General features: G+C 30.8%; 11 protein-coding genes across 11 annotated transcripts; 4 read left to right on the forward strand and 7 right to left on the reverse strand.

Annotated features, from left to right (window-relative positions):
* Window positions 1-436: 436 nt before the first annotated feature.
* On the forward strand, window positions 437-1,732 carry RSM23 (mitochondrial 37S ribosomal protein mS29; the record flags this gene model as incomplete). The annotated part of the gene is made up of 1 exon (XM_046080091.1): window positions 437-1,732. The coding sequence occupies one exon, from the start codon at window positions 437-439 to the stop codon at window positions 1,730-1,732; it is 1,296 nt and encodes a 431-aa protein (XP_045937402.1).
* Window positions 1,733-1,906: 174 nt separating this feature from the next.
* On the reverse strand, window positions 1,907-3,247 carry CEG1 (mRNA guanylyltransferase; the record flags this gene model as incomplete). The annotated part of the gene is made up of 1 exon (XM_046080092.1): window positions 1,907-3,247. The coding sequence occupies one exon, from the start codon at window positions 3,245-3,247 to the stop codon at window positions 1,907-1,909; it is 1,341 nt and encodes a 446-aa protein (XP_045937403.1).
* A 640-nt stretch (window positions 3,248-3,887) lies between these two features.
* SNT2 (DNA-binding E3 ubiquitin-protein ligase SNT2) lies at window positions 3,888-8,084 on the forward strand (the record flags this gene model as incomplete). Its single annotated transcript, XM_046080093.1, has 1 exon — window positions 3,888-8,084. One exon carries the CDS (start codon window positions 3,888-3,890, stop codon window positions 8,082-8,084), a length of 4,197 nt encoding a protein of 1,398 aa, XP_045937404.1.
* Window positions 8,085-8,229: 145 nt separating this feature from the next.
* Window positions 8,230-8,955, reverse strand: LEA1 (U2 snRNP complex subunit LEA1; the record flags this gene model as incomplete). Its single annotated transcript, XM_046080094.1, has 1 exon — window positions 8,230-8,955. One exon carries the CDS (start codon window positions 8,953-8,955, stop codon window positions 8,230-8,232), a length of 726 nt encoding a protein of 241 aa, XP_045937405.1.
* Window positions 8,956-9,614: 659 nt separating this feature from the next.
* On the forward strand, window positions 9,615-11,258 carry THI6 (bifunctional hydroxyethylthiazole kinase/thiamine-phosphate diphosphorylase; the record flags this gene model as incomplete). The annotated part of the gene is made up of 1 exon (XM_046080095.1): window positions 9,615-11,258. The coding sequence occupies one exon, from the start codon at window positions 9,615-9,617 to the stop codon at window positions 11,256-11,258; it is 1,644 nt and encodes a 547-aa protein (XP_045937406.1).
* Window positions 11,259-11,528: 270 nt separating this feature from the next.
* CBP3 (Cbp3p) lies at window positions 11,529-12,542 on the reverse strand (the record flags this gene model as incomplete). The annotated part of the gene is made up of 1 exon (XM_046080096.1): window positions 11,529-12,542. One exon carries the CDS (start codon window positions 12,540-12,542, stop codon window positions 11,529-11,531), a length of 1,014 nt encoding a protein of 337 aa, XP_045937407.1.
* A 483-nt stretch (window positions 12,543-13,025) lies between these two features.
* Window positions 13,026-16,706, reverse strand: SCDLUD_001120 (uncharacterized protein; the record flags this gene model as incomplete). The annotated part of the gene is made up of 1 exon (XM_046080097.1): window positions 13,026-16,706. The coding sequence occupies one exon, from the start codon at window positions 16,704-16,706 to the stop codon at window positions 13,026-13,028; it is 3,681 nt and encodes a 1,226-aa protein (XP_045937408.1).
* A 1,034-nt stretch (window positions 16,707-17,740) lies between these two features.
* Window positions 17,741-21,274, forward strand: BMS1 (GTPase BMS1; the record flags this gene model as incomplete). Its single annotated transcript, XM_046080098.1, has 1 exon — window positions 17,741-21,274. The coding sequence occupies one exon, from the start codon at window positions 17,741-17,743 to the stop codon at window positions 21,272-21,274; it is 3,534 nt and encodes a 1,177-aa protein (XP_045937409.1).
* Window positions 21,275-21,540: 266 nt separating this feature from the next.
* On the reverse strand, window positions 21,541-22,107 carry SAR1 (Arf family GTPase SAR1; the record flags this gene model as incomplete). The annotated part of the gene is made up of 1 exon (XM_046080099.1): window positions 21,541-22,107. The coding sequence occupies one exon, from the start codon at window positions 22,105-22,107 to the stop codon at window positions 21,541-21,543; it is 567 nt and encodes a 188-aa protein (XP_045937410.1).
* Window positions 22,108-22,677: 570 nt separating this feature from the next.
* On the reverse strand, window positions 22,678-24,285 carry SCDLUD_001123 (uncharacterized protein; the record flags this gene model as incomplete). The annotated part of the gene is made up of 1 exon (XM_046080100.1): window positions 22,678-24,285. The coding sequence occupies one exon, from the start codon at window positions 24,283-24,285 to the stop codon at window positions 22,678-22,680; it is 1,608 nt and encodes a 535-aa protein (XP_045937411.1).
* Window positions 24,286-25,044: 759 nt separating this feature from the next.
* Window positions 25,045-25,698, reverse strand: SCDLUD_001124 (60S ribosomal protein uL1; the record flags this gene model as incomplete). The annotated part of the gene is made up of 1 exon (XM_046080101.1): window positions 25,045-25,698. One exon carries the CDS (start codon window positions 25,696-25,698, stop codon window positions 25,045-25,047), a length of 654 nt encoding a protein of 217 aa, XP_045937412.1.
* Window positions 25,699-25,924: the final 226 nt, after the last annotated feature.

A 25,924-nucleotide genomic window follows, 5' to 3' on the forward strand; every position in this document is an offset into this window, starting at 1 on the left:
TTTATAAAATCAAGGTTATCTAATAGTAACCTATTTATTAATTGTATCAATATTCTTAAACCTGTATTTACGTATGGTGTATCTGAGTGGGGGTTTTTTTCTTTTTAAATATATTTTTCAAATATTTGTGTTTATAGTGGCATTTGCACGATTTCCGTGCAAGGTAGAAGACACTGTGACATATTTATTTATTTATTTATTTCGTTTCTAGTGATATTGTTTATTTTTCAAACGATGAAAAAAAAAAAACTTTTTCGGATAAAAACAACAATTTAATAAATTTTTTAAAATTGTCACTAATCCTAAACAAGCTTTTCCTTTTACTTTTTTCCTTTTTTTTTTTTTTTTATATTCTTTGGTTCATTTTATCACTCAACAAATAAATAACTTCACAAACATAGGGAAAAAAAAAAAAAAAAATCAAAACTCATAATAAATGTTAAGAAGTTCAGTCAGATATTTTAACACGTCCGCTATCTTAAAAGCTGGTACTCCATCCCGTGGTAAAACACAAAGTTTTGCACGTAAAGGTAATAATTCAACTGATGGTTATAAAAGTTCTAAGAAAAATATCTCTGGCTCTTTACATAAAAAATGGATCGAAAGTATTTCTACTGGGAAATTTCATGAAAAAGCACCAATTGTTGAAACTCAACAATTTAATTCCCAAAATCTAAACAAAGTACTAAATTCTGTGGTTTGCTTTTCCAACTCACAATATCAAACATTATACAGACTAGGTAGTTTCAAACAAAACCAATTTAATGAACTATTTCAAAAACCAGTTACTTTAGTAAGAGAATTAACCACCAAGAAATTGTTGGAACAGTTATCGACTGATAAAAAAATTGTATTAACTGGCGAGAGGGGTATTGGTAAGAGCACATTATTGGCTCAATTACACGCTTGTATACATGAAACCCACATTATTTTACATTTTTCCCACCCAGAATTATTTTTAAACGGTAGAAATGATTTTTTACCAGATAAGGGGCAATACATCCAGCCAATGTATTTGAAAAGTTTATTAACCAAATTTTTAAAGTCTAATAGACCGGAATTATTAAGATCCATTAAACTTTCTGAGAGTTATAAGTTTCAGAATGCTGATATTAAGGATTCTTCTGTTAGACACAATAAAGAACTTAACAAGGGGCAGCATACATTGTTTGATTTATTAAATATAAAGACTGTTCCTAAGCTAAGGGGTAAATTATTTGGTGCAGTTATTCATGAACTATCGGTGCAAAAAGCTGTTCCAGTCACTTTAACGATTGACAATTTTTCTAGACTGGTTACCAGCTCTTTTACTGCGTATAGAGATACTAATAACAAACCGATTTCAACTTTAGACTTCCAAATAGCCAAAACACTTTTCGATATCATCAGTGGAGATATTTCTTTTGGCCATAATTCAAGTTCTGTTATCTTGGCACTATGTGGTAGTGATAGAAGTAATAGGACTTTACCAATTGGTTTGGGCAAGTTACCACATGATCCTTATCTTAAGCAATATCATTATGATCCAGAATTTGCAGCTAAATTGTTAAAAGGCAATGTTAAAGAGTTCCCTGTTGCCAGATTGAATGAAAAGGAAGTTTCTGTACTATTAGATTTTTACAAGCAAGCTGGTGTTGCTAAACCGACAGATTCTTTTGAAGAGAAATACTTTCTAAGTGGCAATGGTAATCCAAGAGAATTGTTGAAAAGTGCTGTTATGAATTTTTATTAGAAAAAAAAAAAAAAAAAAGAGAAAAAAAAATTGTAGGAAAGATGTAAATATTATTCTTTATTTCCATTTTTTTTTTTTTTTTTTTTTTTTTTTTTTTTTTATTATATATATATATAAATAAATATTACAAAAGGAAAATTATGATAATGAAACAATTATCTACTGTATATAGTTTCAAAACATATCCAAAATATCATCCTCATCGTCCTCATCATCTACATACTTATTTTTATTATTTTTATTATGTCTATTATCCCATTTTTTCTTAATATCAGCAGCTTCACTTTCTAAATCCTCAATTGTGACAGCATCATTAATGCTCTCCAAAACATTTTGTACAACAGAGATATGATTTCCATTTAATTTATCATCTCTAAAACGAAGCAGCTTCCATTCACCAGTATCTTGGTCTTTCCCACATTCAACGATTCTGCCGTTTATGGGTTCATTTAAACTTAGTAACTTTTTCCATTCCTCCTCAGAAACAGTTAATTCAGCAAATTTACTGTATGTGTTATTTAGTATTTTCAAATCTTTTTCGTTAAATGGTTCATCGGGGTTCGACTTGTAACTACTATCTGAACCGCCTTGCCACACATAAAGATTAAAGGCTAATGGTTTAACGTCATAATTGTAATACCAATCTGAAGTTTTATTCTTCTTTTTTGAATTTTCATAATACTTGGCAATTTCGAGCACTAGTTTGAAATCCACAGTATTTTCTTCTTCAGGTTTCCATTTTAAAAGAAGCTGGTCTTTACCACCGATGACATATGGTCTTAAAACTGGTGTGAAAATTAAACCATCGCTAACGTGAGGCAAGTTATTTAGACTCTTTGCAACTTTAACTAGGTCATAGCTAAACATCATTTGCTTCATACTCAATTTAAAGGGGAAATTTTGACATATTTCAGGATATTTTACACGTAAATCAAAATATGGTTTATAAAAATCATGGCCTAAATGAGCTAATCTTGAAGAAGTTGGTGAATGAACTAGAGAACGACCATTGATTGATAAACAATCAAACATTAGGTATCTCAATTCCTTTATTTTGGTTTGTGGATTTGTTTGGATAACTAGTTCGCCATCGACAAGAGTACCATTTTGGAAAGTTCTTAATAGTGGGTCTTTTTTTATTGGTTTACCCTCTTCATCTTTCAATTGTTCGGGAGGAACTAAATGTTTGGGCAATGGAAGTTGAAAACCAGAAGTTAAAAAAAAATTGTTTTCACGATCAATCAAAAAACAACCTTGTTCTTGAGTAACTGGATTAACAACCAAGAACATTATAACACGGATGCCATCTGTTTTTTCGCAAACATAATAGTCTTCTGATAATAGCTTAGAGCCAATATCTTGTTTTTGAAAAGAAACAGGTTGAGAACCCAAAAAAGTTCTTAATGGTTTGGGGGAATTTAATATTCTGGAAATAATTGCTTTTAAATCGTTGGTGACATTACTTGGTTGTTTGATGCCTGGAATCTCGGGTGCATTTCTATCAATTGACACCATACTTTTTTTTTTATTTTCTCTTTTTTTGAAATAGTTAATGGGATTGATGATGGTAGTAAGGACAATGAAAGGGATTAAAGGTGAAGATATGGCAAAAGTAAAATAGTAGTGAAGTTTAAATAATTTCAGTTTTATATTTTTTTTTTTTTTCTAATATAGATCATTTGATACGATGGTTAAGATAAACGTGATCAAATAGTTTTTAATTCTCGGTTTGAGACTAAGAATATAAGAACCGTTTTAATTTCTAGTTTTATTGCATGCCATTATCAAGCAATCAAAGCCTTCTTATAACAATCTGCAATTCTAAATCAAAATTAATATTAAAAAATCACTTTTTAATAATTATCACTGTGAATCATCCTTTCATAGAATTATATCTTATTTTCTAACTTTAATAATCTTTAATTATCATCCTTTGCCAGGTCTCGAATAAAAAAAAAAATTAAAATAAAAATAAAACAAAGAGAGAAAAAGAAAATAAAAAAATAAAAAATAATTAATACCATAACTAAAAGAATCCTGATATTAACAAAAAAAAAAAAAAAAATTTTTTTTTTTTTTTCCTGTTACAAATTACTGATTTCAATCTCTACTTTTTATGATCATAAAAAATAATTGCATACTTAAGGATAACAGCATGTCATCTGGAGAAGAAGATTCTCCTGCTCATGGTAAAAGAAGGTCGACTAAAAAAGTTAATTATAATGAGAAAAAAGGTGACATACAATTAGAAAATAAAATAACTTTAGTAGAACTTAATGGAAAGGGTAAAAAATCAAAATCAACTTCACCGCCAAAACATTTAAATAATAGTGATAATTCTGGTCCAACTATCAATACTAACAGTATGCACGCCAGAAAAAACTCAAGCAAAACATCATCGGGACACAACAACAATAATAATAGGAAAAACGATTCCACTGTTAATAAAGTTTTGCAAGATAAATCTATTTCCTGGAACTTTATACCTTCCTTACCACCAGCTTTTAGAAAATTTAGCAGATTTTCTAATATGTTACATTTGGAAGGCGCCATGGTCAACATTTCTGATGGTATTCTATATAAAAAAATTTTAAAAGGACACACTTCTAATTCTAAAATAGAAGTACTATTATCAATTAATGATCATATATATATGATTTCAGAACCACCAGGCGAACCATATTATATAGGTCGAGTCATGGAATTTGTTGCAAAACCTGAATTTCAAAAGAAAATTGATGAAAACTCCAACAAACTAAAAATTTATCCATATTACTATTTTAATCTAAAAATGAATTGGTTTTATAGACCAAGGGACATTTCTGACAAAATTACTAGGCAAGATCCAAGATTATTATATGCAACGTTGCATACAGATCTCTGTCCTATTTTGTCTTATCGAGGTCACTGTACCGTATTGCATAAAATGGTCATTCCAACAAAACCTTTAATTTTGGATGATATTCCAAGCTTAGATCAATACATCACCAAAAGTAACCACTTTTATTTTGAACAATTATATGATCGTTATACTTCTGAATATTATTCCGTCTATCCCAGCAAAAAAATGCTTGACTTGCTTGACAAAAATATGTTTTCTAATTATATTACCGCATTAAGTAAAAGGTACCCTTATGTTTATTATGAATCAAAGTTTCCCTTTGAAAAATTTATCTCCAAGTACGTGTTGTGTAAAAAAAATTTGGATCATGCTGCTAATAGAGAATGGGATTTACGTTGTCAAAATTGTTTGGAATGGTGCGAAACCCCTACTCAATATTTAACCTGTGATGAATGCAACAATCCATACCATTTATATTGTTTGAATCCCCCATTGGAAAGAAGACCTAATAAAGGTTTGGTCTGGATATGCAGTGATTGTTTGAAAAAAGAAGATAACTTAATAGAGGAAAAACTAGAATCTGAATGGCACGCTATCAAGAAAAAAGTAGATGAATTAGAAAATTTTGCTGGTGACCTGCTATCTCACGACAAACTAAGAAAGGACCAATTTAACTGGAATTTGCAATATTTGGGACCATACGTTGTAAATCATTTAACAGATTTACTAACCCTAGATATGCCCTATCCATTTAAATGTTCAAGAGTAGGTATCAATAAGTATCAATGGAAGCCGATAGATCAGGAGAAAAGAATCGAGGACAATTTAGTTCCTATTCGTGGTTTGGATAACAATGAAACTAGTCAATTGCAATGGGTTTGGGATGAAAATAAAATATCTGAAAAAGACTTGGATAGTTACACCAAAAAATGTGTTGAAAGTATACCAAAATTGAAATCTTTTTCTCCTACAGATTGCAATTTTAGAGATTATATATATAAAAAGTTAATGGAACATAATTATAATCCAGAGCTGGCCTACGAGGACTGCGTCAATACCCTAAACAGAGAAGTCCTTAAACTTCCTACATTTTCCCCAAAGGAAACGGAAATTTTTGAAAAAGAAGTTGCGAAATATGGTAGTGAGTTGCTTCCCGTATATAAAGCAATTAAAACCCAGCCCATGTCAATGGTTGTTAAATATTATTACTTGTGGAAAAAAACAAAAAACGGCTTAAAGGTCCGGGGAAAATTAGATAAAAAAAGGAAAAATAAATCTTTGAATGCTAGCAGTAATACTGAGGTTAAAAAGAATGAAAACACGAAGCTAGCTTCAGAGTGGAAATATATGGATGACTCATCTGTTGAATTAGATGTTTTACCAAAAGACACTGAATTTAAATGCAATTTTTGTAACGTTGATTATTCTCCAATGTGGTATAAATTGACTGGTTTTACTACTGAACCAGAAACTAATCTTTTTGAGGGCCTATGCATTCGTTGTGCACGTTTATGGAGAAGGTATGGTGTGAGATGGGAAAAGCCAACCATTATAATTAGACACTTGTATGGCAGTGCAATGCCTGCTTATAAAGCTGCAATTGCTGGGATTTTAAGTGATTCAAGTGAAACCAATTACACTGTTAAAGCGAATCCACAGTCTGTGCTGCATAAACACATTGAGTGGGAATTGATACAAGATGCAGAATTGATTGTTAAACAAAGAGAAGCCGTTATACTGGATTCTAAAAGACTGGCGAAATTGAAAAGAAATGTTTTATCCGTAAGAGCTTCCCTAACTAAGCAAGTTTTCCATTTGGTCAAACGATCTACTGTTGATACAGATATTATGATGAAAGACCTAGACATCTATATTACCGAACATTTAAATGATACTAAACAAAAAAATGGGCTTACCGGTCATAGTACTGTAGAACAATTAGAATTAACAAAAAGAAGAGACATTATGCCAGGGGGAAATAGTGTCACTTCTGTGGCTACTGTCAATGGTGGAAGTACTGAGCCTACAAAACAACAAACGGTTTTCACAAATAATGAGTGTATTAAAGTAGATGTGGATATATACAAACGGACATGTAAGAGTAATAATGGTACTAATGGAGATAGTACTGATACTAAAGTCAACAATGGTAAATGTAAAATACTCATCGAGCCTAATTTTAAGAATATTCGTATAACAAATATTTCAGAAATTTTTGGCAAAATTGTCAAAAGAAAATACCCAGCATTGAAGGAAATAACTGATATGGAACCTCTTTTGAAAAAATTAAAAGCATCTCAAAAAAAATTACAAAAGGCTCCAATAACCTATACCGACGATAAAGAAACCATTTTAAGTAGATATAATGAATTAAAACCTTTATTGAAAATATCAACTAATGCCAAAAATTCCAGTAATACTTTTAAACAATTGGGATTTTCAGAAGCTGTTTCTAAAGATGTTGTACCGGTCGAGAGTCTACGTAATTTTTGTTGTGTCTGTTTGACTAAATTCTCTTCTTCTCCTTCTTCTCCTTCTTCTTCTAAAATGCAGCAAGATAATGATGAAATTATTTGTTCTCATTGTGGTATGAATTGCCATTTTTATTGCTACGGCTACAAATCTAAAATAAATTGTCACAATGATTGGTTATGTGATGTCTGTAGTAATGAAATGAAACCCGTTGTTGCGAAAGATAATTATCTGTGTTGTCTATGTTGTACAAAAGAACTAGATTTTGAGTCCGGAAGAAAATTATTAAAAACTGCTATACCAGATGCTTTAAAAAGAACAGATGATAATCAATGGTGTCATATTTCATGTGCTATGTTTCAATCAGAGTTATTGCTTGGCAAAAGTGACAATCTGGAACCTATACAATGCATTGAAAAGGTAAAGAAGTTAATTAGTTGTTCTATATGCAAATCTAACAAAGGTTCAGTGGTTAAATGTGGTTGCTGTTCTAATCATTTCCATGTTACATGTGCACAAGATTCTAACGGATTTCAACTAGGTTTTCTTTCAGAAGATTCTGAATTCCCCACATTACTATGTGCACATCATTCTTCACCTAGATTGTTACCATTTAATGAAATGCATTCAATACTAAAAAAACCTTTACTACAAATATTCATAGAAAATTGGGTGATTAGAAGTAAAAAACAACGTATTTTATTTTTCCAAGACAAGTGTGTAATATGTGGAACCAGTTCAAGCATTTTTTGGTATAATAATGTTTGTCATAGTTGTCATATTCAACAAATGAACCCAAAAAAGAAAGTACTAATAGAAAATGACATTAACAGCACATCCAAAGATGAAGAGTATAAGGAAAACTTGAGAAAAGAACTTTACAAAAACATAGATTTAAATAAATTACATTCATCGGTAATCAAAAGTAGTATAGATGTTACCAAAAATAAAAAATTAAAGGTTAACAACAACAATAATAATAATAATAATAATAATAATAATAACAATAATAATGCAAACATAATGAATAATGACTAACGATTTACCCTCTTTTCTTTTTTCAGATTTCTTTTATATACCTAAATACACGCACAAATTATATATATATATATAATTAATATATATCTTGTCAATATATTAAAATCTTCAAATTGTATTGTATTATTTTCTGCATTGCAAAATATCAAACACCGCCAGATAACAATTTCTCTATTCTATTTATTTCGGCCAATGTAGTTGCTTTGGCTAATTGTTCCTGTAACTCTTTTCTCTTCGCGACATCTAATTTAGAAACAACGTTCGTCATTAGTAATATTTCCTTGGGCATGTCATCAGCATTAGGATTTGATTGAATGATGTCACTATTTTTCTGTTTGTCACTATTTTTCATTAATTTTTTCAAATTTCTTGCCCTTTTGCGTTCCATCGATGTTATTTTTTGAAAATCCAATATCTTCAAATGAGGTAATATCCTTATTACATGTTCTCTATAATTTTCCATAAAACAGATACTATTTCCGATCAAAGTCAAATTTGACAAGCTTTTTGGGCAATTAACCTTCCAGGATTCCAATTGAGTGAATGAAGTAATTTTATTATGCGATAACTGTAAATTCCTAATATTTCTTGGCAAATCTTCCACATCTAATGATCGTAGTAAATTTCTACTTAAAAGTAGCGTATGACAATATTGATTGTCTCCCAGTGGTGGTAACCTTTCAAATTCATTATTTGTCAAGTCTATTATTGTTACATCCCTTGGTAAAAATTTGAAATTTGCCCTTAACGTTGAAGAATCATACTCTAATTGTAAATCACGAAGTATAATTACTTTTTCAATATTATGATGTGTTTTCAAACCAGTATAGTAAACAGGTGCCTCTAATATTACACTAGGATTAACTCTCATGTTAGTTATTTCCCTTCTGTGTGTATAATCTGAATCTTTTTTTTTTTTTTTTTGTTTTCTTTATCTAATTGTTATTTATATCTGTCGTATATACGCTTTTTTTTTTTTTTTTGTTTCTTTTTTTTTTTTTTATTATTATTATTTAATTTTTTAATAATTTGAATATATCCGAGACCGAAAACAACTGAGTTCCGGGAACGTAAGTTTTTGTTGCTGTGAAGGACAAAAAGGGCTTTGCTAGTTCTCGGTATTTAATATTTTGCCGGACATTTACCTCTTTTATTTTTTTATCAAACGTTACCGAGATATTTTGTATCGGCCGATACATTTTGAATAAGAGTATTTTAATTAATAAATCATCGCAAATATAAAAAAAAAAAACATGAATAAATTTTTGGTGAATTTTAAAAACTGCATCAACTTTGGCTGACTTTTAATAATTGCATGGCAACCCTAATCAAATTATTTGAACATTAAAAATTTAGAAAATTGAATATATATATATATATATATATAAAGGGACATCAACGAAAATAAAAATTTTGAATTATACAAAGCTGGCATCACTGATATGTTTTTTCCTTTTATTAATTATTCAAAAACAGGTATCAATCTTCAAGGTATCAGAAGAAATACATAACAAAAAAAAAAAAAAAAAAATGCCAATCACTAGAGATCAAAAAATATCGTATAGGTTATATTTAGTAACAGATTCGTCAATGCTGCCCGTGGGCCATAGTTTCGTTGAGCAAGTTGAGGAAGCTTTGAAAGGTGGCGTCACCATTGTGCAATTGCGTGAAAAAAACTTGGAAACTGGTGAATTTATTAAGCGTGCATCGGCATTGAAAAAACTATGTGAACAATATAATGTTCCTTTAATTATCAATGACCGTATTGATGTGGCACTAGCTGCTGACGCTGATGGTGTGCATGTAGGCCAAGACGATATGCCAATTGACTTGGCTAGAAAACTACTTGGTCCCAAAAAAATTTTGGGGTGGAGTGTAAGTAAAGTAGAAGAAATTGAAAAGATTTCTACAGAATTCAAGGGCTGTTTAGATTATGTTGGAATTGGTCCATGTTTTCCAACAAATACCAAAAAAAATATGAAAAAAAAACCCATGGGAGCTAGAGGCGTTTCCAAAATATTAACAGCTTTGGAAGACTATAATTTACCTGAAATTCGTACTGTAGCCATTGGTGGATTGCATCCTGATAATTTGGAAAGAGTAATTTTACAATCAAGCTCTTTGAATGGGAAACGTAAAGTTGATGGTATATCTGTTGTCAGTGAAATAATGGCCTCTATTTCACCCTTTAAAGCCACTGAAAATTTGTTGCCATATGTTTCCAATTTTTCATCCAGAAATTATGAATTTGCTACTGGTGTTTCAGCTACTTTTGACTTTAACACCTTCCATGAGGATCTACAAAGTATTTTCACAAATGTGTCAGCAACCACACCTTTAGTTCAACATATGACCAATAAAGTCCATCAGAATTTTGGTGCTAATGTAACATTAGCTATTGGTGGGTCTCCCATTATGAGTGAAATTGAATCAGAAGCAAATGAGTTAGCTTCTATTCCAAATTCTAGTTTATTGATAAATACTGGCTCTGTAGCACCTTTGGAGACTTTGATTGCCACTATTTCCGCTTATAATAGCCACAAAAGACCTATTGTATTTGATCCAGTTGGATATAGTGCTACTTCAACGAGAATCTATCTAAATAATCAATGCCTGAGCAGAGGGCAATATGCCTGTATTAAAGGCAATGCAGGGGAAATGTTATCTTTGGCAGGGTTTGCCTCTAATATGAAAGGTGTCGACAGTGGTGATGTTTCTAAAATTTCTTTGAACGAATTAATTGGTGCTACCAAAAAAGTAGCATTCTTATTCCGTACAGTTGCTGTCTGCACAGGAAAAACAGATATTATTGCAGATGGGGTTGGCGAAGGCTTACCATCTCCAAGTGAATTGAACTTTTCACAGGAAACAGTTCCTGTTTATTTGGTAGAAAATGAAGATTTGCCTATTTGGGGCTGTATTACCGCAAGTGGTTGTTCTTTAGGTAGTGTTATCACTACTTTATTAGGCTCAAATGATAAGAATAGTAACAGGCCAATTATATCCTTAGTTTTAGCTGCAGTCACTTTATACAAAGAGGCTGGGTTACTGGCTTCTAAAGATTGTAAAGGAAGTGCATCTTTCAATGTTGGATTAATTGATAACTTGTACCAACTGGTAAAACACAATGAGCCTAAGGTATGGGAAACACAAGTTAAAAGACAAGTAATTTGATTGGATGATATATATATATTTGTATATTTATGAGTAACTTCAATTTTAAAAATTAATATAAATGTACATATGATAATGTGAGACGAAAATGAAATATTAATATATAGACTATATACAGATATAATGTTTTATTTAGTTTGGAAAAGGGTTTATCAAGCCACTAAAATAATATAAAATATTATACAAAGGAAAAAAAAAAAAAGAAAAAAAAAAAGGTTATGACAATAAATAAAATACTCTTTGAAGTATACGGACATATAGATATGTATATTAATTCTTATAGGACAAGTTACTTCTTTCACTTGGCAAGGTATGAGGATCCCTGTCTAAAGCTTCATATTTTTTAATTGTTTTATCCTTCAATTCAGATTCTTGTTGAGGCGTCAACTTATAAACAACTTCATCTGGTGGAACAAAGTTAAATTTACCTAAGCCGAAATCCCTGTCGCTGGTTTTACTTAAAACATAGAGTTGAGAACGAACGTATCTAACCATGGCTTCCAAATGAACCATATCTATGTTTTTTCTACCACCAAATAAGTTTCTCCATAAAGCTTCAGCTAAGGTGATATCATCGGTAGCGAAACCTTCATCATACGCAAAAACAGCACCTCTTAATTGGGAATTAAAATCTTTTAAATATTGATCAATGATTCTACCCGAGTTCACATTCATTTCATCGACCAATCTTCTTTCGATATCGATAAATGTTCTATCGACTAATTTCTGTTGGTAATTATGACCATATTTAAATGGCATTGCACGCATACGCACGAATAATAGCCATTCGTGTAAAATAGTGATTTGAAACCATTGAGAAAAAGTTCTGGGTAGTTTTAAATCTTCATAAAAAAAAAGAGCAGATGGCGATAATTTTTTATCTTCGTATTGTAAACCTTGGACTTTACACAATCCATAGTAATGAGAACCAGCAATTGGGCCTGCCCTAATTTTGTCCATATCTAACCTAAAAGTCTTGACAACAAACTCTCCTAAAGCTTCCTTCCATTTAGGTAATTGATAATTTGGATTTTCGTAATTAGAAGTGGATAAAATAACTTGTGATTCTTTTCCTGCTTTAACTGGCGCATTATTTGTAAAATCTAATGGCTTTGACTTTAATTCGGAATTTTTAACCAAATCTTCTGGACTATTTTTTGTATCATTATTCAATTTTTGGGTAGAATAATAAGTTTTTGAACGGCAAACAGTTCTTGATAAGGCCTGGAAAGCGGAATACCTGTTGGTAGTTCTAGAAAATAACAGTTTGTATTGTAAGGACATGGTTTAGATTTGTTTTCGTTTATTAGTATAATTGTTTAGGTTTATAATTATCAATATATTACATTCATGGAGGGATAAAGATTATGTTTACTATTAAACTTTTGTATTAAAAAAAAAAAAAAAAAAAAAAGAGGGAAAATATATTTAAAGAAAATTTTTTTAAGAAATGCGGCAGACAATGTGTTAAAATTTTTAATCTTCATTTTTAATTTTTAATTTTTTAGAGCACTTAAAAAGTAACATATATTAAAAAAAAAAAAAAAAAAAAAATAGAATGCGAACATACTAATAGTCCGAGCCTTTTAAAAACAGCAAGCACATTCTTTTTTTTTTTTTTTTTTTCCCCCCCGGACAAACAGAATTGAGGTATCATGCTTCAAAATATAACAAAACGAAAAGAATAAGTGTACGCTATTACAAATAAATATATATATGAATTAAAATATTAGAGTGATTATAAAGTTTTTTTTCTTTTTTTTCTTTTTAAGACAATTGTAAGTTTATATTCTTTAATATTGTATGCAATTTTGTTTCAACATTACAATTTTCTTCTTCGCTGCTACCTGTAGCACCTTTAGATAACGGCTTCCCATATAATCTGATAGATTCATTATTTCGCCAATTAGAACAATCCTCCATAGATTCTGAGTGCCTAAAATTATGCAATTCAGTTAACAGCTGTTGTTGTTCCCGTATTTTTTCTTTAATTGAGCGCATTAACAGAGTGTTGGAATCAAAAGGCATATTGTTTTTGACATTATTTTTCTTCTTCTCAAGTAGTAAATCACGCTGTTTTTCTAACGTGGCAATTTGGCTTAATATTACACGTGTTTTTGAGCCTGAATTTTCTAATGTCGTAATTTTTTTTGTGATATCAGCTAAGTCTGCTTCACACTCATCGGATTCGTCAGTAGAAATATTAACCGAAGAGGAACTTTTTTCTGTTGAAGCAAGTTGGTTTAGATATTCCAATTCCTCGGTGTTTAATTCAAATTTTTCCAATTCTTTTAAAATTTCATCCTCTCTAGGCAAATTCATCAAGGATTTTCGCTCAATAAAGTCAATAGATTTAAAGATTTCGTCTTCATAAATTTTCAAGTTCTTCAATAGCTGATGTTCTCGTGTGCCCCATGTATTTAACCATTTCATCAATGTATTAAAAGCTTGTTTAGTAGAAACAATATGCCAGTGAAGATCGTTTAGTAACATGCCTTGATCTGTTTCCTCCTTGATTTTCCTCTCTAATAAAGACTTTGGAGGAAGGTTATTATCCTTCATCTCACTATCAAGTACAATTTTGTCATCATGTTCCGGGTAAAGATATTGTAGTTCATATTTTGAGGGGCCTTGAATCAATAGCCTGCCACATAGTGGATTCTCGGTGTGGATGGGGATTCCAGTAAATTCTAGCCACCAGTATTTGTTACCATACCTGTCCATACCTAAAGATTTCAATCTTTGGTCATCATTTGTCCTTAAGTATTGGTCCAAAAGCACTTTCATATTATTTAAGTGAGCAAGTTGAAGTTCAATAGCTTTGACTTCTTGGATGTTCTCGTTGGATTCGGTACCGGACAATGGCGATGGAAGGCTAAAGTTAGCGACTGTGTTATTAGCATTTGGAGAAACATTTGTATCATTCTTATCTGCACATTCTTTAGGATGCTGATTTTTTAACAAATCCGACAATTTATTGTTTAATTGTTTAACATCTTTCATCATTTTAAATCTTTCGCTTTTCAGCAAATTGACCAACTCCATCGAAGATTCGACCCTATTTTTGATTGTAGGTTGAAAATTTAATAACAAATCAAGCAACACCCACAGACAGTCAATTTTTTCATCCAAGGATAAATTCCAAACGAAATTTCTCCACATTGTTTTATTTAAATGAGACCCAGTATTTTGTAACTTCATGATTTTTGTAGTAATATTAATGATAATATCAGAATACATAGGTAAATGAATGCAATCTCTAAATACTCCTAATAGACAAATTACCCAGAATCCATTATTAAATTGTCTTTTCCCTAATCTCTCTGTCCAATCGACATTTCGATATTGCAAAACTTTTTCTAAAAATTTGGAAATGTCTGGTGGTATTTCAAAATTTTCATTGGTGATTTTATTATCATTGGGTAACAACCATTCCTCAGCAACAAAACATGTCCATTCCATATTTTCATTGATAAACAATCTTAATAACCCACAGAATATTTCCACTAGAACATGGGATCCATTATATTCTATATCATCCACTAGACTTTCCCCTATTGTTTCTAGTGGGTCATCAGGGATAATGCGATATTTTAGAATATTGGGAACATTTTTGTCTCGAATTAGTTTATCAAACTTGCTGTAGCGTGTGCATTTTTCATTGTAGAAAGGTAAATCATTGACATTATCCTTTGCGGAATGCTTAGAAAAAGGAACAATGTCTATGTGTACCGTCTCACCTGCTAATTCTCGCGGTACTGTACATTTAAAAGCAGTAATTAATTTTTCAAAGGAAATGTGGCTAATTTTAAATTCCTCATTGAAGGTGTTAATAAATTGAAATATTTGTAATAGCTTGGTGAAATTTGAAGAATTTGGTTTTTCATTATTGGTGGCACACACCTCTTCCAAATCAATATTATATTTAGTTGTATATTTAAAATGAGATTCTTTGCTTGGATCAAATGGTATTTCTGTATCCTCGGTAATGCAAGTAGGTTGTTGAAAGCTGGATTCTTCTTCTAAAGCTTCAACCTTTTGATTGTTTGTGTTTAATTCGGTATTTTGGGACCCCTCTTTTATCTGGTCATCTGATTCGGCTTCATTATTATTTTTGTTTTTTTTGAAATTGTTTTTACCCTTTTTCTCCAGTTTTCTCCCATTATTTTCCTTTTTCTTGTTTTCAATATTGAGGTCATTATTAGCATTGGCATTATTTGTTTCTTCATTATTAGTCAAAGTATGTAATTTTAGTTGTTCTTCTTCTTCTTTTTCTTCTTCTTCTTCTTCTTTCTTCTTGTCTTCCTTTTTCACACCGGGAGTATCGATACTAACACCTTCACTGTTCCCATTTGATTCCATATCAATATTTTTGTCCTTGTTTTTACTACCTGGTTTCCTACCCCGTTTCTTTTTAATTTTGGGTTCAGATGGATCTTCTAATTTATGTTTTCTAGGTCTGCCCTTTTTCTTTTTGATTACTTCTGTAACTTTTACTAGCTCATCAGTTTTTTTATTTATATTTACTTTATCCCTCCTTTTCTTTTTTAGTTTTATTGGATTTGTATCTTCTTCATTATTATATTTCTTTTTGATTTCATTATCAGTTAGATCATCATAATCATCATCATTATCTTTATACTCTACGTTGATATTTTGATCATTATTGGAATTAATAGTAGAGATAATGACATCATCTTTATATTTCAATAACTTGACAGGCCATGTCATATCCAAGCCATAGACTTGTAAATATTCCGGTTTAACACACCATGGAGCACCCATTTTAGGGCTAGCTTTGGTGAGAGTAATTTTGCAAAAGCATTTTATAAGATGCTTCGTAAAAGTTGATCTATCTCTATGTATTTCAGCTTGATCTACAATTTTAGATTCGCCAGTTTTTTCATTGAATATACTATATTTAGAGTAGGCTGGATTTAACTCTATTTTAGTCTGCGGATCTATGATAGCGTTAAATTGAGCTTTTTCGCGAACTATCCAATATTCTTTTTTATTGTTGTTATTAGTGCTATTATTTTCAGTAATTGACTGTTGTTGTTGTTTATTGATTAATAATACCAGTTCTCCTGGGAAAAAATTAGTTTTGAATTTAATATATACATGTTCTACTAATAAGTCTAGTCGAGTGACAACATTGAAATGTAAAAATTTGGCAACAGGCTCTCTTAACTTCAAGGGGAATTTCGATTCTAAATTTTCGAATTCGCGTTCTTCACTATTGATTGCTTGAAAAAATGATAAACAGGAAGTGCCGGTAATTTCACAGGTGAAAACATGCTTGTTGTAAAAATATATTCTATTAAGATATTCTTCGTAGGTTCGAAACCATTCTCCCGTTTCTGGAATAAGCCATACTTTAATATCCAAATCGTTGGGTAACAATGGTGGATCTGGTAAGATTATGGGTTTTCTTTTGTACAAAACCATTCTTTAGAGTTTATTAGTGTGTTGAATGTTTTTATTTATTGTATGTTATTTTTACTATTATAAAGTGATTATTGGTTTTTGATGATTGGAAAGCTGTTGATAAAAGCTGAAATTGAAAAATTGAAATAAAAATTCAATATACTTGAGGATGAGTAAATAAAGGGAAAAAAATAAAAAAAAATATCCAAGTGAAAATAAATAAATTAATAAATAAAAGGAAAAGAAAGAAAAAAGAAAAAAAAAAGAAAAAAGTTTCTTAATTTATATTTCAAATTTTTTTTTATCATAATTTTATATATTTTTTTATCTATTTAATTTTTCGTTTTTTTTTTTTTTTTTTTTTTTTTTTTTCTTTTTTTTTTTTTTTTTTAATTTTTGTTTTGTTTTGTTTTGTTTTTTAATATACATTTTTTTTAATTTTTTTTTTTTTTAAAATAAACTTTACATTTATTTTAAGTGTATTAAAATGATGTATAAAACATTTCCACACTGGCGCAACTTTTTATTTTTTTATTTTTTTATTTTTTTATTTTTTTATTTTTTATTTATTTTTTATTTATTTTTTAATTTTTTTATTTTTCACGGTTTATTTTTCTAATTGGATCAAAAAGCATTTCGTGTAAGATGACCACCTATTCCCATTTTCTTTTTTTTATATCACCAAAAATTGTAAAAGATTTCACGCGTAATAAAAAAAAGGTTCAATCAAGCCAGCCGTTTTTTTTTTTCTCTTTCTCCCCGCATCCTTCATCTCTTCTGTTTACTTCCATTTTTGTCCGAAACTCACTCGGTCATTATACCACTTTTCATTCCATTTTATTTCATTTTCTTTTCTTTTCTTTTCTTTTCTTTTCTTTTTCTCTTTTTTTTTTCCTCTTCTTTTCTGATCAACGTTTCTTTTTTTTCCCCATTTCTAAAGCATTGGTTTTTCTCTCCTTGTGCATTTCTTCATACTAAAATACTTATCCCGACACTCTTTAAACTATCCATTGAAATCTCTTTTCTGATAAATATAACTGCAACATCAAAGAAAAATGGCTTTACCAGCCCAGCAACAGAGTCATAAAGAACATCGTAAGAAAAAAGATGACAAGAAAACAGCTAAAAAAAAATTGCATTCTCAAGGCTTTAATGTAAAAGCTTTTGCAGTTAGTGCCCCCGGTAAGCTAGCAAAACAGCTTCAAAGAACTAGTGACAAAAATGAACGTAAATTACATGTTCCCATGGTCGATCGTACACCAGAAAACGATCCACCACCAATCATAGTTTCTGTTGTTGGTCCACCAGGAACTGGTAAGACTACTCTAATAAAATCCTTAGTTAGAAGATTAACTAAAACGTCTTTGACAGAAATCAATGGCCCTATTACAGTTGTTAGTGGGAAAAAAAGAAGACTAACTTTTATTGAATGTCCAAGTGACGATTTGAACTCTATGATTGATATTTCTAAAGTCTCAGATTTGGTTCTATTGATGATTGATGGTAATTTTGGATTTGAAATGGAAACCATGGAGTTTTTAAATTTTTGTCAACATCACGGTATGCCTAAAGTTTTAGGGATCGCTACCCATTTGGATTTATTCAAAAAACAATCCACATTAAGGGCCACTAAAAAAAAATTAAAACACAGATTTTGGACAGAAGTCTATCAAGGTGCCAAGCTATTTTATTTAAGCGGTGTCATTAACGGCAGATATCCTGATAGAGAAATTTTGAACTTATCTAGATTTATTTCAGTAATGAAATTTAGGCCATTGAAATGGAGAAATGAACACCCGTACATGCTGGTTGACAGAGTCACAGATTTGACTCATCCAGAAATCATTGAAACAAAAGGTGTTCAAGTTGATCGTAAAGTTGCATTATACGGTTACTTGCATGGAACTGCATTGCCATCCTTTAAAGGTTTTAAGGTTCATTTATGTGGTGTAGGGGACTTTGCAATTGATAATGTTGAAAAATTACCAGACCCATGTCCCACACCTTATTTTCAACAGAAACTTGATGAGTACGAACGTGAATTGGTTAAACAGCAAGAAGGTGCTGCAAGTGTCTCAAAAATTCCACGTCGTAGAAAAAGGTTGGATGATAATCAAAAAATAATTTATGCACCAATGAGTGATGTTGGTGGCGTTTTAGTTGACAAAGATGCCGTGTATATTGATGTGGGTAAGAATGGTCCAAGTTTTGTCCCCGGTGAAGAAAGGGGAGAAGGAGAAAAATTGGTTACCAACCTACAAAACGTCGACAAAACTTTAAATGATCAATTCGAAGGTGTTGGTTTGCAATTGTTTTCCAATTCCAAAGAATTGCACGCGGTTGAGGAACAGCAGCAAAATGAAGAGTTAGAAGATGGTGATTCCGGTAGAAAAACTTTAAGAAACCCAAGGATATATGGGAAACCAATTCAAGATGAAGATGAGGTTTCCAATGCTTATGAAGAAGAATATGATGAGGATGATGTTGAACCGCCCGAAAAGATTGAAATTGATTTTGATGGGAGTTTAAATAAAAGCAATATAGAAAGTGATAGTGCTTTTGAACTAAGCAATACTGAAACTTGGGAGCAGTCAACTGCTGATAAACTAAACGGTGCAGTTAATTACAAAAAGAAATGGGATATTGGAAAATTGATTTACATGGACAATATTTCACCAGAAGATTGTATTAAAAGGTGGAGAGGTGAAGAAGAAGAAGAAGAGGAAGTTATAGATAGGGACAATCAGGATGATTTTTTTATTAAAAAACAACAACCTAACAACTTGGATGATAAAAACACCATTAGTCCAAATAGAAAAGCTCACTCTGATGATTTGGAAAACTTTGTTCCCTATTTTGATACAATGGAAAATTTAATTAGTAAGTGGAGTAAAAGTGCTAGTTTCAAAGATCTACAAAAAAGATTTATTATTGCACCAAAAATTGCTACTAATGAGGAGGAGGAAGAAGATGATGATAATGAAATAGAGGATGACGTAGAAGATGAAGTTTACGATGATTTCGAAGATTTAGAAGTCACTAGTGATAGTAATGGTAAGCAACAAGAAACATACGATTCTGAAAACGATTCATTTGCCAATTTTGATGACGAAGAAGCGGAGGAAAGAGATTCATCAATTGATGAACTTAATGAAGAGCAATTGAGTGTTGAACAACAGAGGGAAATTAATGCAGCTAAAAAGGAAAAGCTTCGTTTACAATTTGAAATGGAAGAAGGCGACAATTTTAAAGACGATGATCCTAATAATGAATATGATACGTGGTACGAATTACAAAAAGCCAAGATTGCTAAACAGCTGGAAATTAACAATACTATATTAGATACCATGACACCGGAACAAAGACAAGCCATCGAGGGTTATAAGCCGGGCACTTATGTACGTATTGTTTTCGACAATGTTCCGATGGAATTTGTAAATAACTTTGATCCTAAGTTCCCCGTGGTCCTAGGTGGTTTATTACCAACAGAGTTAAAATTTGGTATAATGAATGCCAGACTGAGGAAGCATCGTTGGCACAAAAAGATTTTGAAAACTAACGATCCATTGGTTGTTTCTTTGGGTTGGAGAAGATTTCAAACGTTACCAATATATACTACAAGTGATAGTAGAACAAGAACTAGAATGTTGAAATACACTCCTGAACACGCATATTGTCAAGCAAGTTTCTATGGACCATTGTGTTCGCCAAATACAACGTTTTGTGCAGTTCAGATTGTTGCTAATAGCGACACAACAAATAATTTTAGAATTGCCGCCACTGGTATCATTGAAGAAATTGATGCCAATGTGGAAATTGTTAAAAAATTGAAATTGGTTGGTTATCCGTATAAAATTTTTAGAAACACTGCTTTCATCAAAGACATGTTCAACAGTGCCATGGAAGTTGCTCGTTTTGAAGGTGCACAAATTAAAACTGTCAGTGGTATTAGAGGTGAAATTAAAAGGGCATTGAGTTCTCCAGACGGATGCTTTAGAGCTACCTTCGAGGACAAAATTCTATTGAGTGATATTGTTATGTTGAGGACATGGTATCCAGTTGTTGTCAAACGATTTTATAATCCGGTCACTTCTATGTTATTAAAAAATAAGAACGAATGGAAGGGAATGAGATTAACTGGTAAAATTAGAGCTGATATGAATATCGAGACTCCTATGAATTCGGACAGTGCATACAAAAAAGTGGAAAGAGTGGAAAGACACTTTAACGGTTTGAAAGTCCCTAAGAGTATTCAAAGAGACTTGCCCTTCAAATCACAAATTCACCAAATGAAACCACAAAGGAAAAAAACATATATGGCTAAAAGAGCAGTTGTTTTAGGTGGTGAAGAAAAAAAGGCACGTTCCTTTATGCAAAAAGTCTTTACTATTGCTAAGGACAAAGAAGCCAAAAGAAAGGCCAAGAAACAAGAACAAAATGTAGAAAGATTGAAAAGAAGATCCAAAGCTGACGCACAGCAAAGAGAAAAGGACAAGGAAAAGAAGAAAAAGTATTTCTCAAAGACAGGCGGGAAAAGATCAAATGAAGACGATGGACAATCGGCCGGAGGTAATAAGAGAAGAAAGTGAACTTTTAAAATTTTTTTTTTTTTTTGGGGGAAGGAGAAGAGAGAAAGGAGATGGGAAGCAAAAAAGGTTTATAATATTTTCATTTAATATATATCTAATTATATTTATTTGTATAGTAATTATATTTTTATTTATATAATAATCAATCAATTTCAGAGATGAAGTGAGGAAAAATGAACTTAATAGTAAAGTATTTCTAGTTATACTAATACGTATCCTGATGAAAAAAAAAAAAAAAATTAAAAGAAAAAGATCATGATCTAATTTTAAATGAATTGAGATAGCCATTGGAAAGCTTCTGTATAACCGTTTTTCAAAACAACAGAGCACATGAAAACTTCCACAGGTCTTTGTCCTTCAATCTTTGTACTACCAGTGGTATTCATTAAACCTAAGGCGCTTCTTAATTCTGTTTCTGGAACAGCCATTGGGGAATCGATTTTATTACCTAGAATCACGAATGGAACGCCAGCCAACTCAGGAATAGAAAACAAACCTTCCAATTCGGCACGGGCTTCTGGGAATCTTTGTGGATCTGCGGCATCAACTAAAAATACAATACCATTGACTTCTGGGAAATAGTTTTTCCATAAACGACGAGCTTGAGTGTGTCCACCTAGATCAAAGGTGGTGAATTTAATATTTCCAATGGTCAATTCTTCAGAAGTTGGATGCCAAGTAGGTTGTAAAACAGCCAATCTATCATTTTTCAACATGTGTAACAAGGTTGTTTTACCTGCATTATCTAACCCTAAAAATAATAATTTACCATGCTTGTTCCATAAACCTAAGGAAGATAGTATATCTCTAAACCAACCAAAAACGCCCCACATAGCTTATGTTATATATTCTTATAAATATGTTTTTTATCTTTTTTTTTTTAAAATTTCTATTAAATACTTTTTTTTTTTTTTTTTTTGAATTGTTTTTTGTTGTAAGTATCAAAATATATACAAAGAACTATGATAATTTATAATGAATTCTTGATTTAAATTTCCAATCTACAAATGTTGTTTTTTTTTTTTTATAAATGTAGACCGACAAAACAAAAATGGGAAATGAAAAGCTGTTTTTTTTTTTTCTTTTTATTTATTTAATTTTATTTAAAAAAAAAAAAAAAAAAAATTTTGCCTTCGTTCTTTTTTTTTTTTTGGTAACAATAAAAAAATAACAACAAATCATAAAAAAATAGCCTATATTAAAAGACTTTCTGCGGCGGTTACTGAGAGAAAGAACAGAAATCTGTTAAAAAAAAAAAAAAAAAAATATATATATATATTTACTCTCAATCCCTCCCCAGAAAACAACGCACACTCAAAAAAGACTAAATTAATACACAGGAATAATAATCATTATAAACGACAAGCATCGAAACATCAAAAAATAAAATAAAATAAAATAGTTTAAAAAGGTTGATTTTCCTTCAATGCCTTGTGCAATCTAAGAACAGATTTCAGCTTAGCACCGTTGATCAATAACCCGTTAAAGTCCAAACATTCCAAAAAGGACATTTCTAACTTAGTTAATGTCTTTAATGAGACACCAACAACTTTGGAAAAATATTGTTGCGAATGAATATGATCCTCAACCAATTTACAACTGATTCTTAATGATGGAATAATTAATTTATGGACGTGCTGGTTTGTAAAGGGAAATTTCAATTCCCTATTATTATTATTATTATCATCGTTATTGTCGTTAAAGCTATTGCTCATTAGCAAAGTCAACAATAAATATGCACTAGTTAAATATATCGTCGATGAAAATTGACATCTTGGTTGAATTCGTTGCAGTATAAAATCTCTATAACTTAAACTAGCAGCACTCTTCATCTTAAATACGTTGTTAAAAAGTGTCAAATGTTTTTTCCCAACATTGTCATCGTTATTGTATGGTAATTTCAATAAGCATTCTATAATATCAAGGAAAATGTTAAAAGCCTGTTCGGACGATATTTCCGCTAACAAAATAGTCTCGTTTAGTATTTGCTTTGACGCCGATACTGGAGAGTTTCTTAATGTGTCATTTTCATTTTTTGCCGTTAAATCTATAATTGACAGATTCTCCGATAATGGATATGTTGTCGTTAAATTTCCAAACTTTTTAAAATAATCAAAATCCTCATTTTCGTTCTCATCAATATTATTGTTCGTGCTATCGGTAGCAGCATTCGAACTGCACATGCTCCTATTACTTGGATTTTCATTTTTATAAAAATCTATTCTATCGTCAGGTAAATTGCTCTGTAAATGTTTAGAGCTATTATCATGTTGGTATTGAGGATTGTCGATTCCAGATTCTGATAATTCAAAAGTAGAAGAGCATTCACTTGTATAGAACCTGTTTTTGCCACTACTAGTACAGTCGCGAGTATTCTTTAGATTGTGTGCCAATGATAAATTATATTCGTGGTTTAATAAATCAGCCCTGAACTTATTGATCTTGTTCATGTTTTCATCTAAATATGTGTTAAGATGATGTGCCTGATCTATTAACTCTTCGATATGGGGTTTTTTCTTGTTTAAAGGAGAAATTACTTTATTTAAAGGATTATGCGTTGTAATACTGAGATCAGCACTACTGTCTATTGAACAAGATGAGGAGCTTGGCGATTGTAATTGTTGTTGTTGAAGCGAAGTGTCTGAATCAAAAGACACTAAATTTGGTCGTAGTAGTGTGGGTTCTGATTTATCGCCCAAAAGTAACAATGAGGACGGTGGTGGTAATGGTTGTGGATTGGCGACTAAAGAATCGCTAAAATTAAATTTTTCCAAATTGTTTGATTTAACAGGTAAATTTGGATATAAGGGGTCACTGTCCTCATCATTATTAAGTATGCTATTTATATCCTTTTTTTTATTTTTGATATTGGTTATACTTAGAAGCTCTTCATCATAATCTTCATCAGTGTTAGAATTTTGATGGAATAAATTTAAGTCAGATAGTGACAAATTAGTATTTGGAAACGATGAATTGTTGTTTCCATTATTATCATTGAACGAATCATCCATCTCTTTTGTTTCCCTTGCACCCACGATTCTACGTTGATATTGTTAATAATTTGTTTAATTTTTGTTCTAAGTATATTATTTGTTGCTATTGATTTGTCTATGTTATTTTTATTTATTTTATTTCTTTTTATTTTTCTTTTTTTTTTTTATTTTTTTTTTTTAGGTTTGTTATTTATCAGAGCAAGATCTTCACTATGAAAGTTGTATATTTTACTTTAGGTAAAACAGAATCTTGTTTTATATTTCATTGCCACCTTTAATTTTTTTTTTTTTTTTTTTTTTTTTTTTTCTTTTGCGATTTTCGATGGGTTGGAAAAAAGGAAAAGATTTTCGACGAGCGTACTAAAAAAAAAAAAATAAATAAATAAATAAATAGCAAGATTCTAAAAAGTCATTTTTATTGTATCAACTTTTTATTACGTAAATTATAACGATATTTTTTATTTTATAACCTGCAATGTATAAAATAGGGTTAAAGGACCAATCAACTTACCTAGAAAAATATCATTAATAAGAGCTAACTTTAAATATAAAAAATACAAATAAACAAATATTACCCCTACCATCATGCATATCTAGTACCTGATTTTTACGAACCGTTCGTTTACTAATCATATTAAAATAAAAAGATATTGAATCATAAACAATTTAATACGAAGAAAAGAAAAAAAAAAAAAAAAAAGTTGGATAAGATATACCTACATGCTTGTTAAAATATAAATTTTTATACACTAATATAAATAATTAATAACAACTTGCTTAGTACAATCTAAAAGCTGGACCCATGGATGATTTAATAACCAAGGAACCAACATTTTGCCAGTTCTTCTTTAACAAAGAAACTAAAAAGTTAACAGCCATCAAGATTTGACTAACCAAAATATCTTCTTCCATCTCAACGTTACCAACAGCAACGGCTAAACACAAAACCTTTTTCAATTGGAACTTAATGGTAGATCTAACTTCGGTAACCTTAGCGTACAAGTCATCGTTGTGAGAAACTGGAGTTGGGAACTTACCGGCCTTAGACAATTGAGGACCCAATAATCTTGGGACTTGCTTGATTAAAACATCAGAAGCAACAAAAGCATTGTACTTCTTAGCCAATTTTTTAATCAATTTCTTGTTCTTGTTCAACTTTTTCAAATCATCAACAGACATGGCATCAACACCAATAGACTTGGCTCTGTCAACATCAAAAGCATCACCAAAAACACAGATAGCCATGTTAGGTCTTGGACAGTTTGGCAATTTCAAAGAACCAGAGAAACGCTTGTCTCTTTGAGGATCGTAGTTCTTCAAACCAACTTGTAATTCAACGGTTTCTAAGAAGTTTCTCTTCTTAGTTTCGTTTGAATACTTCAACAAATCCTTGACGTTATCTCTAACGTGAGTGGAGGTAATCTTAGACATTCTTGTTTCTTGAGTATTTGTGAGTTTTTATTTTTTTTTTAATATGCACTAAAAAAAAGATTTGTCTTCCAAAAAATTTGGTGTTCCTAAGAGGGTTTTCGACTAATTCACAAAAATGAAAACTTTTGATGATTTTGATTAATTTTTGTAACTTAATAGAAGAAAGGAAAAGAAGAGAGGAAAAAAGAGAGGAAAAGAATAGAAAAAAGATTCAATGGATGAAAGA

Source organism: Saccharomycodes ludwigii, chromosome I (genome assembly GCF_020623625.1).
Source record: "Saccharomycodes ludwigii strain NBRC 1722 chromosome I, whole genome shotgun sequence".
NCBI lineage: Eukaryota > Fungi > Ascomycota > Saccharomycetes > Saccharomycodales > Saccharomycodaceae > Saccharomycodes > Saccharomycodes ludwigii.